This window comes from Cibotium barometz, chromosome 63, assembly GCF_041138505.1.
Source record: "Cibotium barometz isolate CiBa-2024 chromosome 63, ASM4113850v1, whole genome shotgun sequence".
NCBI lineage: Eukaryota > Viridiplantae > Streptophyta > Polypodiopsida > Cyatheales > Cibotiaceae > Cibotium > Cibotium barometz.
In genome coordinates, this window is record NC_141108.1 from 5194409 (window position 1) to 5208662 (window position 14254).

General features: G+C 44.3%; 1 protein-coding gene across 3 annotated transcripts in view; it reads left to right on the plus strand.

Moving 5' to 3' along the window:
* LOC147603592 (homeobox-DDT domain protein RLT2-like) overlaps positions 1–14254 on the plus strand; it is a 92286-nt gene that overhangs the window by 39666 nt on the left and 38366 nt on the right. For all 3 annotated transcript variants that reach the window (XM_086795814.1, XM_086795813.1, XM_086795815.1), the window contains exons 10-11: positions 13497–13649; positions 13992–14144. In XM_086795814.1, coding sequence (XP_086651940.1) covers positions 13497–13649; positions 13992–14144 — 306 coding nt within the window. The remainder of the gene's footprint in view (positions 1–13496; positions 13650–13991; positions 14145–14254) is intronic.

Sequence of the window (14254 nt, forward strand, 5' to 3'; positions counted from 1 at the left end):
ACACGAGCTTGGTACGAAGATGGCTTTCTATAGAGATCATCTTCTCCAGCTCACGGAGGATGGGTTTGTGATTAGACCCAGCTACATGGATACTCATCTTTCTCATGGGTTTGTGATTAGACCCAGCTACATGGATACTCATCTTTCTCATGGGGTACGGTGTGCTATTGGTCAGATGCGCACATCCTCACACCAGCTAGAGATTGAGACTAGCAGATTCAGAGGAGTACCAGCTGAGGTCAGGATTTGTGAGCTGTGCGAGATGGAGCCAGAGACAGAGTTACATTACATATGTCACTGTCCAGTATATTATGAGATACCAGGCCGCTTTCACTGCTTATTCAGAGAGGGCTTCGGACCACTTTCTAGAGTCATGAGATACCAGGATCAGAGATGCCTCGGATTGTACTTGCTGGAGCTGCGTAGACATAGAGAGGGTCTCTTGAGAGGGAGGGGATCAGAGAGGGAGAGACACCTACAGAGGCAGATTACAGACTTCTTTCGACCAGAGATTGAGTAGTCAGGCCAGCAGGCATTGCAGCTAGCCCCAAAGTATAGCCGCACCAGAGGTACACTGATTGATCGGGCTATAGAGCTGGGGCGGTCCAGGCGCCCCAAGATGAGAGGCCCATCTCGACACCGGCGGAGACTACAACAGAGGATCAGGACCATACTAGCACGGCATGGGAGACGTCCAGTCAGAGTACTCACCATGGAGGACCGATGAGAGACATCTTTGGATAGTGATGTGTATGATGCTTACCTTTGTTGCTGGAGTTTTCCTCCCAGATGTTATCCATTAGGAGCTCCTAGTACCGTACTTTTCCTCATAGTTGTTTCAGTTTCAGTTAGTTGTTTAGTTGTTTTTAGCTTTCCTTACACAGACATTGTATCAGATCCACCAATTGTTGTAACCTTTTTGGTCTCATAGGTCATTTTGGCCTTCTGAAGACGTTAATATATCATTTCATTTCATTTCTCTCTCTTGAGGACATTGAGGATATCCGCCATCGACCGATGAGAGACATCTTTGGATAGTGATGTATATGATGCTTACCTTTGTTTGCTGGAGTTTTCCTTCCCAGATGTTATCCATTAGGAGCTCCTAGTACCTTACTTTTCCTCATAGTTGTTGTTTCAGTTTCAGTTAGTTGTTTTAGCTTTTCTTACACAGACATTGTATCAGATCCACCAATTGTTGTAACCTTTTTGGTCTCATAGGTCATTTTGGCCTTTCGAAGACGTTAATATATCATATCATTTCATTTCTCTCTCTCTCTCCCGCGCTCTCCCGCAAGTCTCTCTCTCTCTCTCTCTCTCTCTCTCTCTCTCTCTCTCTCTCTTTTCCAAACAGTGTATCTTGTAACTTTGGTCTCATAGGTCACTTTGGTCTTTTGAAGACGTTAATATAACATTTCATTTCATTTCATTTCTCTCCCGGGCCACCTTTCCAGTATGTTATACATGCACCACACATCCAGCTCTCTCACAGTGAGAGGAATAGAGTCCTTCGGTAGGTTTTATGGCAGCGATACACTCAAGAGACTTGGATTACACCCAGTCAGTCTCTACCGCCGAAGATACTATACTACAGAGATCAGTTTATGCGTGTCTCAGCGGATGGATTCATACAGGGACCTGGATACATGGATGTGTACATGCCTCACAGTGCCCGAGTGGCGATTGGCCAGCTCAGAGTGTCATCACACCAGCTTAAGATTGAGGCAGGTAGGGCAACATGGATCCCCAGAGCAGAGAGGATATGCAGACTATGCCAGGAGGAGGTTTTGAGTGAGGAACATTATGTAACACCAAAAAGGGGGGCAATGGACACTTTGGGTTGGTGTGCTGTGGACAGCCCACAACTTTTGGTCCAAGCACTCATCAAAGAGGGGAAAATGGCTGAGAAAAGGGCGCCTATCTTTGGGTCTTTTCATGGCTAGGGCATGACCAATTTTAGAGCCTAGTTGACCCTAGTTGGTCAACCCTATAGCCCCTTTGAAAGAGACATTTGGGTCATCCATAAACCATCTCGGTGAACACCCCGGCTGCTGGATGAATCCATCCTCAATGAACCTGAGGAAGTGATCTCGGTAGAAGTGCATCTTCGGTGGGAGCTCCAAAGGTGTGATCCATGTGCAGTGGGTGTAGAGGCTGAGAAGATCTAACCGGATTTTCTGGTTGGTGTCCTCATGAGAGAGCTGGAGAAAAGGGGAGGCCAAACTGTACTGAAGGGGTGGGAGGCGATTCATGTGGAGCACATATCCTGAGAACCAAGTGGAAACTCAAGCACACCATACTCCAGGGTGGCCCTCGAGTGCTAGCTGTCTTGAGGACTCTAGGGCAAGCCTCTAGTACCTGTTGGGATCCATGTGACTGATGCAATGGAGATATGTGATTGTCTGGAAGAGTGCATCTACTACCATCGGGGCTGCAACAAACTTTTCTTGGATAATGTGGTGTGGGAGTGATGGTTTGCTGCGGATCTTATGGGTGAACATCATGACTTGGGGCCCAGAAGGTTGCTCCATACATCAAGACTCATGCCAACCTCTGGCATCCCTCCCCACCACTAGAAAAAATGGGAAAAAATACGGGGAGTGAGGAAAAATGATAAAATACCTTATACAGGGCGGGCACACCACAACAGAGGCCGTGGTGTATAAATATAGACAGGAGATGACTTCTAACACCCCCTCTCAGCTCCTGGCTGTGAAACCAACCCAAGGGAGCTGGAGTGCCGCCTGAGCGTAGTCTGAGGTAGAGACTTTGTGAAGAGGTCCGCCGCATTGTCCTCCGTCGAACAATAAAGTAGCAAGATGTCACCAGCCAAGATCTTCTCACGTACAAAGTAGTACTGTATCTCTATATGCTTGGTCCGGGCATGGAAAACCGGGTTCCGAGCAATAGCTATACAACTCTGGTTATCACACTGGATGACTGTGGGCTCCCTCTGTGGAAACCCAATCTCGCCTAGCAGCCTCCGCAGCCATACAACCTCACAAGTAGCACCACAAGCAGCCCGATACTCTGCCTCTGTCGAAGAAAGGGCTAGTTGGCTGCCTCTTGCTCCTCCAAGAAACTGCTCCTGAGCCGAGGGTAAAACTGTATCCTGAAGTAGATCTCCTCGTGTCTGGATCTCCTCCCCAATCTGAGTCACTCCAACCTTGGAGCCTGACTCCATTCCCTCCTGTGTAAAAGAGTCCGAGATCCTTCGTACTCTGCAGATACCGCAAGATCCGCAATCCTGCGTCCCAATGAGACTTCAATGGCGTCTGCATAAAAGAGCTCAACAGTCCCATGGAGAAGCTCAAGTCCAATCTAGTGTTCAGCAACCAGATCAATGAACCAACCAACTTCCTGTACTGCGAGGCATCAACTGGCTCACAAGGATCAGTAACGGTTAACTTTGTATTCGGGTCCATCGGCAAAGTAATAGGCTTGCAGTTCTCCATCCCAAAGGCCTCAAGCAACTCATGAACATACCGCTGCTGAGAGACGAAAAACCCCCTCTGGGTCTGCCAGATCTCCAATCCCAAAAAGAAGTGGAGTAAGCCTAAGTCGGTCATCTCAAACTCCTTTGACAAGGCAGCCTATGTCACTCCAATGTGCTCCACATGACTGCCGGTGAGAATGAGATCATCCACATAAAGGATGATAAGTGTGACCATGCCGCGTTCCCGAAAGAGATACAGGTTCGGATCTGCAACCGATCTCTGAAATCCAGTCCCAATAAAGAAGGAATCAATCTTCTAATTCCAAGCCCTGGGAGCCTGCTTAAGACCATACAAGGCCTTACGTAACCTGTAAACCATCCCTTCCGATCCTGGAACAATAAAGCCTGGAGGCTGCTCAACGTACACCTCCTCGTGCAGGTCACCATTAAGGAACGCAGATTTTACATCCATTTGATACACGGGCCACCTCTGAGAAGAAGCAAGGGCAAGAACGGTCCGAATCGTGGACATCCGCGCTGTCGGTGCAAAGGTATCTTCGTAGTCGATGCCTGGCCGCTGAGCATAACCTTTAGCCACAAGTCTGGCTTTGTGTTTGTCCACCGACCCGTCAGACGCGTACTTGGTCTTAAAGACCCATTTGACACCAATGACTGACCACTTCGACGGCCTCGGTACCAACTCCCAAGTGTTGTTCTTCTCGATGGCATCAAGTTCCACCTGCATGGCTTTCCTCCAAGTATCCTGTGAAAGAGCTTCCTTTACGGAAGTGGGCTCTTTATCCCGCATGATACGAGACATCAAAGCATAGTTCACCTGAAGAAGCTCCGTTGTGTTGCTTTTATCTCGGACTCTATGTGATCTTCGAGGGCCGTCCTCTGTGGTCCACTCGGAGGGTAGCTCCGTGACACCCGACTCCCGAAGGGTGTCTAACAACCACCTAGGTACTCGTCGCTTGAACAGATCGTGGAGCCTCCTGTGGTCGCGGGGGCTCTACTCCAGCTGCGGGTTCAACCTCCTGTGATGACTGAGGTGGATCAACTGGAATGATAGACTGGGAATCATCATCAGACTCCTCTGGATCTCCAAGAAGTGGTGGCTCCTCGATAGTGGATGCTGGAACATGCTCGTCAAAGACCACATCCCGGCTGACAACAATCTCGTTCCTATCTGGATCATACAACCTGTATCCCTTGGAAAGAGAGTTATACCCCACGAATACCAGCTTGCGGGACTTGGAGTCAAGCTTCCCCCTCTGCTTCTTCGGAATATGTACATACGTGTCACTCCCAAAGACACGGAAGTGCGAGACATCGGGTTTCCTGCCAAAGTATGCCTCAAATGACTCTATGGGGTATTGAAGTCGTCGGAGATCGGTTGATGGTATGGACAGCCGTTGCCACAGCCTCACCCCAAAGTGGACGAGGAAGATCACGATGCTCCAGCATGGTTCTCGCCATCTCATTCTGGGGCCTGTGCTTATTGTGCCTAATCTCTCCAAACCTTTTGTGGTAGAATATGATGCATGTGGAGGCTGCATTGGAGAAATCTTGAATCAAGAGGGACACGCCGTTTCTATTGAGAGTAGAAGGTTGTAAAACGCCGAACTCACATATGTTGTTTATGAGAGAGATGCTTGCAATGATCCATGCCCTTAAAATCTAGAAGCACTACTACTTACTAGGTGCCGATTTTATTGTTAAAATAGATCATCAGAGTCTCAGGCATTTCCTCTCACAACCAAAGATTTCAGAAAGCATATGAGATGGGTAAATTTTCTTTCCATGTTTCATTTTTAGATTATGCATACACCTAGAAAGAAGAATGTAGTGGTTGATGTTTTGTCTAGAAGGCCACAAATTACTGCTATTACTATTGTTCATCATCATGACTTATCTGCTATGCCTCAAATGTATGAAAATGATGATGATTTTAAAAATATATGGATTGATTTAAATGCTAGCCATACAGTCCCATCATACTCTTTGAAGGATGGTTATGTTTATATACAGAACCACATTTGCGTGATTAAAAATTTGAGGCAAAAGGTCATGGAAGAGTCCCATGCTTTGTAATTCCACCGTTCACTGTGGAATCTTTGGTTGAACACAATGCTAATCAATGTACTTAAATACACCAAGGTTTAATGGACAACAAGCATAATACAAGATATAATTTGCTGAATTGACAAGGACGCACAGTGAGCCGGAACAGTGGGTCCCTCTCTCAAATAATATTTATCGATCTTGGGAGAATTAAGTACATAGTGTCATGGGCATTTCTGACCAGATTTCCATACCAATGCATATGAATACAATATTGCAACTGTTGGTGAAGATTTGCAACTCACACTACGCTCTCAAGTGCCCATGTTCCCTACCATTTTCTCTCTATTATTTCACCCACACATGGTAGAAACAATCTGCAACAGAGCACGTAGGACAAGAGAACATTACACACGGTATGTGAACATGGAGTTCTGCTCCTCCCTCCTATTACTTGCTTCCATAATTGAGCATTAAAGCTTACCAATTGAAAGTAGAGTCGATGACAGCGGAAGTCTTCGCAATGGAAGCGTCTGGAGTGTGGAAATCTTCTATATGTCGCGATCCTTCGCAACAAAAATCTTTAAGTGGATGCAGGGAACTTGGGAAAGCTCCCCCTATGGTTCAACTTGAGAAAGGAAGGCTGAAGTTAGGGTTTTCAGCCAAAAGACCAGAAATTACAGCAAATAAAAGGGCTGCTGAATTCCAGTCATTGGGAGTGCGTAGAAGAGTGAATACAACCTGGAAACACTCTTGGAATCTTGGAACACACACTAGCAAGCTTGCGTATGGTGTTGGGAAGAAGAAAGTGCAGAAAGTACAGCCATAAGGCCTCATAAAGGGGGACACCAACTTCAAGAGAGAGATGATGAGATGTCCACCCTGGGTGTCAGAAAGCAAAGAGGAAAAGTGAGTAGGGGTGCAAACTGGGATGGACACATGGCTGGTTGCTCTTTTTGAACAAAGGGGATAAGGTTTGGGCGGTGGGCATTGAGCGTTGTCCACCTCGGGATATTAGTGTGTTTTGGTCGCCCAAAATTTAATAAAGTGTGTACACACTCATTTATAAATTAATGCTAGTTTCTAAGGCTAGGTTTTGACCAATACTTACTACCTGTCACATGCCACATAACCATGCTAGCAGACAGTTTCACACGCACGGTTCACAAGCGGGCATCCCCTTACATGGTACTACACATTGGTCAAGCAAGCATGAAAACAACATGCAAATTCAATTTGCAAGCAAGCACATAAAGATGCTATGCAATGCAGCATTGGTATGGACAATCCCCATTCATGAGACTATACCAATATGGACGTGTTCTAGGCAAGTACACGAGGTAACAGACCCAATGGAACACCAATTCTCTAGACATTTCCAGGCATGTACACATGCACAAGTCCCAACAGAAAGCCCAGTCCATAGTATCACATGAGTTGTATCAATTCCCGGCATATGCAACTGCCATGGACACAACGTCTAGCTGAGAAAGGATATTGACAAGTATGTATCCGAGTGCTTGATTTTTCAAAAGGTCAAGTATAATCATCAAAAGACTCGAGGACTGCTTATGCCTCTACCCGTGCCCGAGAGGCCTTGGGAAAGTATGGTGATGGACTTCATTTTTGGCTTATCAAAGTTAAAGTTTAGAAATGATGGTATTTGGATCATTGTGGACAGGCTCAATAAGCAAACTCGTTTCATTCTAGTAAGGAAGACCATTAAGGCATACCACATGGCCAGGATTTTTTTGGCACAGGTGTTCGAACATTATGGAATGCCCAAGTCTATTGTTGGTGATCGAGATTCCAAGACCACCAGTTTGTTTGTTTTTTTCAACTGGCCTTTGGTCCAAGATCCTCCCGTAGTTATCGATTTTTCACCGCCCGTCGTAGGCGCCCGCCCATAGACACTTAATTAATCGCCCACAAGCGATGCCGCTGAGGAAGCACCAAGGAGGTTTTGAACCCATGACCTCTTGGTCCTAGGCAAACACCTTCATGAGCTATCACCTCATTGGCGACCACCAGTTTATTTTAGAGGGCATTGTTTGATAATATGGGGATGAAATTGGAATTTTCTTCCTCGTATTATCCACAGACGAATGGCCAATGAGATAGCATATTTAGTCATATTGGGTTTGTTAAATTGCTTTGTGGCAGAGCCGTAGAACAGAAAAGAGAGTGGGAGAAGTATCTTCTACTAGTAGAGTTTGCCTACAACAATATAGTGCATAGCTCCACATGAAAGGCATTGTTTGAGGTTGTTTATGGAAAATTTATGCTACCACCACTTCTAAGGACTAAGGATGAGATCTTTGTAGTAGATGAGTATGTTAGAGATTTGGATACGGCTTTTGCATGGGTGTGGACAGCCATAGAGAGGTCAAGGGCTAAGTAGAAAAAGGCTGCGAATAAGCATAGAAGGGCGGCAGAGTACAAGGAAAGTGATTGGGTATTGTTGAAGTTTGAGAAAACAAGCTTCGAATGCAGAAGGGCAAAGAGAAGGTTTATCCTAAGTTGTCCAATATGTACGATGGACCTTTCCCAAGATCAATGATGTGGCTTTTGGACTAGCATTACTTGATCATTGGAGGATTCACAATGCTTTTCATGTGAGTCTCTTAAGAGCTTATAAGGGTCCCAAATCTTTGGAATGAGAGAAAGGAAAAAAACAAGGGTGACATGGTGCTGATGATGTGGCAAGATAGCAAGGCAGGGCCACCTTACAAGCTTGGAATGATTCGATTAGCTTTTGGAAAGCAAAAGATTAAAAGTTTTTTAAATACTAAAAAGAGAAGAGCTTTTATTATTAAAAAGATGCTTTTTGGGCTATAAATGAGTTTTAAAGTGCTTTTCTCAAGTGCTTTTGGCCAAGAACTATAAATTTAGCTATTCTCTCATTATTGAGACATGTAAAAAGGCAAGAGAGGTCTCTAGCTCTAAGAACTTGTACTTAAGTCTCTTCCAAGGGTTTTATCTAATATAACTTGGAGAGGGGGGGGGGGGGGGTCGACCCAAGTGTCATGTGCACAGAGTGTATCTACCGTGTGCAACACGCACACAAGACTAGCTTTGAGGCTTGGGGAAGCTTGGAGCTATTCAGGGTGATTGGCGAGTTGGGATGGACTGACGGGTGGGCACCTAAGTATGGACGGGCGGGCGCCCAAATGTGGACGCCCAGTGACTGGCCAAGAGCCTATAAAAGGGTGGCCAAGGGTAGTTAGTTGGTCATAGAGTCTGCAGGGGAACAAGCACAAAAGGAAGTTCTCCGTGCCGATGGCTAGCACGATAGAAGGGAAGTCTTCGGACCAACCTTCGAAGAATTCTCCTTCGACTCCAGCGAAGAAAAACCGTCTCCTCAAGGCTTTGAAGCTCAAGGGGGAGGGATGTCGTTTCATATGCGAAGCAAAAGGACACATGCGTAACGAGTGCTTGAAGAAGAAGGGTGCTAAGACCAACGCAGGACCCAAGACGAAGGCAGCCAACCAGTTGTTTTTGACAGGTACTTCAGTCACTGTACTTTCTCGTCCTAGTTCATGTTCTAATTGTCTGTTCAACTCTAAGGTTTTTGGCTTGCACTCTTCTCCGAGTTTTTATGAAGAAGTGACTGGCCATAGAATCCACATTCTTCTGGATCTTGGAAGCTCACACAACTTTGTTAATTACAAACTTGTGCAGAAATTGGGTCTGGACACGACGCCTAGCGATCATACCTATGAGGTACGCCTACCTGCGGGTCGGCAAGTGTGGGATCGGAAGGTGGAGAAGCTACCGATTTGGATTCAGGACTATAAAGATATTTTGGAGTGCTATGTTATGCACCTAGAGCATGTAGACATGCTATTAGGGATTGAGTGGTTTAAGACCCTTCAAGTCCAAATAGATTGGTCTAGTGATACTTTTTCTTTTAAACATAGGAACATCCAATTTGTATCCCAGGTGATTGTATACATCCCTCTCAGGGATCTCTTGTAAATATCGTTGATTTTGAAAATATAATGGATTCTTCTTTGCATATTGTTTTTCACTGTGTCTTGATTCCACTTTCGTCATTTCTCATATCTACTATGGATGTTAATGAATTAAGTGTGTTTGAAAGGAAAGAATTAAAGAAGTTACTTGACTCGTTTCAAGATGTATTTCCTAAGGAGCTGCCGTCGGGCTTACCACCAGAAAGGGTAGTGGATCATCATATTGATCTTGTCCTTGGTGCTCAACTTGCTAGCATTCCGCCTTACAGGATGAGCCAGGCTGAGGAAGATGAGTTGGCCAAACAACTTACAAATTATTTGAGGATAGGCTAGATCTGTCCAAGTAAATCACCTTGGGGTGCGCCTATGTTACTTAGGAGAAAGAAGGACAACACCTGGCAAATGTGTGTAGATTACAAGAGACTGAACGAAGTGACAATCAAGAACCGCTATCCTCTCCTAGGTCAGATGACCTGATTAACTGTTTAGTCGGAGCGAAGTATTTCACAAAGATAGATTTACATACAGGCTATCACCAGACATGAAAGGTACGTCGAAAGAACCACCTTTCGGACTAGGTATGGCCATTACGAGTTTCTCGTATTACCTTTTGCGGTGACCAATGCAGCCACTTTCCAGCAAATGATGAACGATCTTTTTCGTGAATATTTGGGGAAGTTCGTGGTTGTGTTTCTGGATAATATTTTAGTCTATAGTCGTACACATGAGGATCATGTTAGACACCTCACAATTGTCTTGACTATTTTAAGACTGAATCGACTGTATGCTAAATTAAAAAAATTTGAGTATTTTATGATGGAAATTATTTATTTGGGACACAAAATCACAGGAGACGGGTTGAGCATTGACTATGACCGAGTTCAGAAGGTTTTGGCTTAGCCAATACCACATATAGTGAGATAACTTCGTTCTTTTATCAGTTTTGTAGTTTTTCTTTGTAAATCTGTGTGGGAGTACTCTCAGCCCAGACTACCGCTGACCGACTTGTTGAAAGGTCGTGGACGTAAGTCGAATTAGTCTATTTCTTGGAATAAGGATTTGGATCCGGCCTTCAGACTTTTGAGGGATAAAGTCAAAGAAGCTCCTACCTTAGCACTGCCTAGTCGGCCTTATGTTCTTGAGACTGACGTGAGTGACTATGCGATCGCGGCTTCTCTATTCCAAGATGGTAGACTTGTTGCTTTTGAGAGTCGAAAGCTGGACGACACTGGCCAACCCTTGAAAAGGAGCTTTATGTTGTCATTTACGCTCTCAAGGTTTGAAGGCATTATTTATATGGCTCTAAGTTTGTGGTATTGACTGATTATCAGTCAATCAAGTATGTGTGTGATGCGGATGATTCGAGAGGACGAAAAGCTAGATGGGCAGAGTTAATGCAAGATTTTGATTTTGAAATATGCTATCGAAAGGAGTCCATGAATAGTATAGCAGATATGCTTAGTCGGATGAGAGAGGTGAATACTTTGTCATTCATCAGGTTTCCACTGACTTATTTCCGTCATTGAGAGGGCTTTGCAAGACTGATAGTTATTTTGGTCTGATGGGGACTCTCTAATGGACAAGTGTGTTGCATCACTTTTTTGCCTAACGGGACATTTAGGTGATAAGTATTTAGTTTAAAACCTTAATTCATATTGAATGGTTGTCGGTTCGCACAACACTAAATTTTGGGCGAACAACGTTTTGTCCCAAACGGACATCAAATGTTCACCTTCCGAGGCGGACAAAACTTGAAAGCCCCAAAATTTGGGCTTTGGGCGTAGGAAACCACCTTACGACTCAAGGGGGCAACTCAAGAGACACATGGCAGTGCTTCCCACGCCAGATCACCCCATGTTGTCACCACTTAATATTCTCTCCTCCGTCTAGAACAAAAAGAAATTCGTATTTCTCTTTTTCTTGGCTATAAAAATTGATTTTGAAAGTTTTTTGCTCGTATCTTATGAATCAAATACGTGTTTGGAGTGCTAGAAAACCCTAGAGCTATAGCTTGCTCTCCTCTATAGCATAGTTGTTACGGGGCGCACCTCTAACTGTTAGAGGCGTACGAGTCTTCTGACACGTTCGAGGCATCTGGGCATAGTTGATTTTTTTTGACCCTTTCTGGATTCTGCCCGTTTGGGATTTGCCCGTTTCTGCCCATTTTCGTCTGTTTGAGTCTCTAGACGGGCATTGTAAGGCCCCCTCTAAGCTCTCAAGACTCCTACACACTCTCTCTCTCTCTCTCTCTCTCTCTCTCTCTCTCTCGTCTCTCCCTCTCTCATACACACTCTCTCTCCTTTGCTTAAGGCTTAAACCTTGCTCAAGGCAACCCCTCACACACACTCTCTAATAATCTATCTATCTATATATCTATCATTATATATATATATATATATATAATATATATATAACAGACGCCTCTAATGTCTCGAAAAAATACAAGTCTTTCGAGGCGCGTACCATATCCGCCTCGTGCCAAACGCCTTTGACGCCTCTAACAATCCTGCTCTATACGTTGCTACAATCAATTATCTTCATCCTACGCTTAATGGAGAGCAATTTTTATATCTCCATAGCTTGTGGAAAACTGTTTCACAGCCCAGTACTGGCTATTTTCAACTGCTGTTCTCGACATCTTTTTGATTGTGTGTGTTGCCCTCATAGAGAGGAACACTATCATTTGCTGCTCTCTAAGAATTAGGGTCTGCAAACCCTAATTTCAGACATGCGAATTTTGCAACAGCTCTTAAATCTTGAGAATTCACTGCTGAAATATTGGTAAGAATCAAAACTTTCACCTTGTTATTCAATTTCATGTGTTTGGTACACGTTGAAGGCAAAACAATGATTCTACTCTCAGCTATGAGAGTTCTTTGGGAAAATGAAATGTATGTTGCTATGACAAGAATGTGCACAGGTGTGAAGCTTCACTTGAGCCTTTGATAAAGGCAAGGTGGTGAATGAATTTAAAACTGGTTGAGTGTCTCAATTTGACGGATTCACGTGTGACCATATGGGGATGGGATCCCATGATGCTCTCATGGTGATGAAGGGCCGAGGGGTGCTAGTCATTTGAAAGATATTATTTGCCAGTGTCTTCACTTGCATTGTGAAAAGAAGTGGTCGTTCGACAAGGCTAGGCCTTTGACTGCCATTGATGATATTTGATGTATTTCACTCCTTAATGGTGATGAAAATGCTAGTTTATGGGGGGGGGGGGGTGGTGGAGGGAGGACCAGCCCATCTTCTGGTCCCTAATGTTGTGCAAATGTGTCATGAAGGAAAGAAGCAAATCTTTTGATGTATATTTTTGAAATGGTGTTTCGATGGTAATGCTGAATTCAATGGTTAAATTATAGTGTTTAAGTGCAAATACTCTTGGTTTACGCTTCTGGTTTGCTATAGAAACTCAGTCGAGATGTGAAAGAAGGGGATGTGTTGAAGACCATAACCTTGGTTTTCCCAAGGTTTACTTTGAGATCCCGCTGTGCACAAAAGTCCTGTAATGTGTCAAGACTTCTCTAGAGCCTCTGGAGAATCTGCAATATGCACAACGTCATCAGCATAAATTAGTATGGAAACAAGGATGCTTGATAGTGATACTCCTCCTCCCCCTCCTCTATCAATGAAGGCATAAATCTCGTCAACATGTAGAGGCCAAAGAGAGTGGGAGATAGTGGGCATCCTTGCTTCACTCTGATGGTACTGGAGATCTCCTTTGGTAATCCTCCTGGGTATCTCACCCTCCCTATGACCTACTCATATAATGCAATGATCCCCCATATCATATCTGATGGTACCCTCAAATCCTGGAGTTTTTGCAGTAGTCTGGCTCATATATCAAAGGCTTTGTGGAAATCCACAAAGCAGCAATAAACCCGTCGGTGTCGTGCTTTGGCCTCCTCCATGGTGGCTCGGAGGGTGGAGATGTGATCGAGAGAGAGAGAGAGAGAGAGAGAGAGAGAGAGAGAGAGAGTTTGTTTTGTGTTCTATCCCATGTTTGAATGGCAAATTTGCAGGATCCTAGGCTGTTAGGAGAAGTGCATATTGCCCTATTAAAAACATTAGTGAAAGATGTGGAAGATGTGTCTCAAGCATCGTCGGCTGGATTGGCTTCAAATCAGTATGCTCCTGGTTTCTCTGGTGGGGGCCACCCTCTTCTTGTTGAAGCTGTAAGTTTGATTTGTTGTCCTTACAATTGTTTCGGGTAGTTTCTAAGGTCCTTTGACTTGTCAAATGTGGTGTTATCTTGTTCCTTAACAATCTAATGAAACTAGACTAGCTTTTGGGAGGTAATGGCATGTAATCTTAAGCTGGATTTTAGCTTATATTTATGAATACTAGAGGAGAGGATCAAGCTTGACTCACCAAAATCACTTTCATAAAATATGATGCATCAATGTCTATTCATGGTAGTGGTAGGCCATAAAGATAAATTCTTGCATTAGAGCAGTTCTAAATACAATAAAGAGAAGCGCTTTTATATGATACTGTCAAATATTGAGTTTATGCAGGCTTTCGCATGGGGTTTTGACATTTGTGAGTGGCGGCAGCACCTGAGTCCACAGACATGGCCCGAGATACTACGTCAGTTTGCCTTGTCTGCTGGATATGGGCCTACATGGAAGAAGCATACCATGGAAGCCGATTTTCCATGTGAGAATGAGGTTAGTGTGGGACTATTTTTACATTGAAGGCACATCATACACCTAAATTTTTATATGGTCTTGATGTTTGAAAGAGTGATGATCATAGTTTACAAACCCTTGGTGGTTAA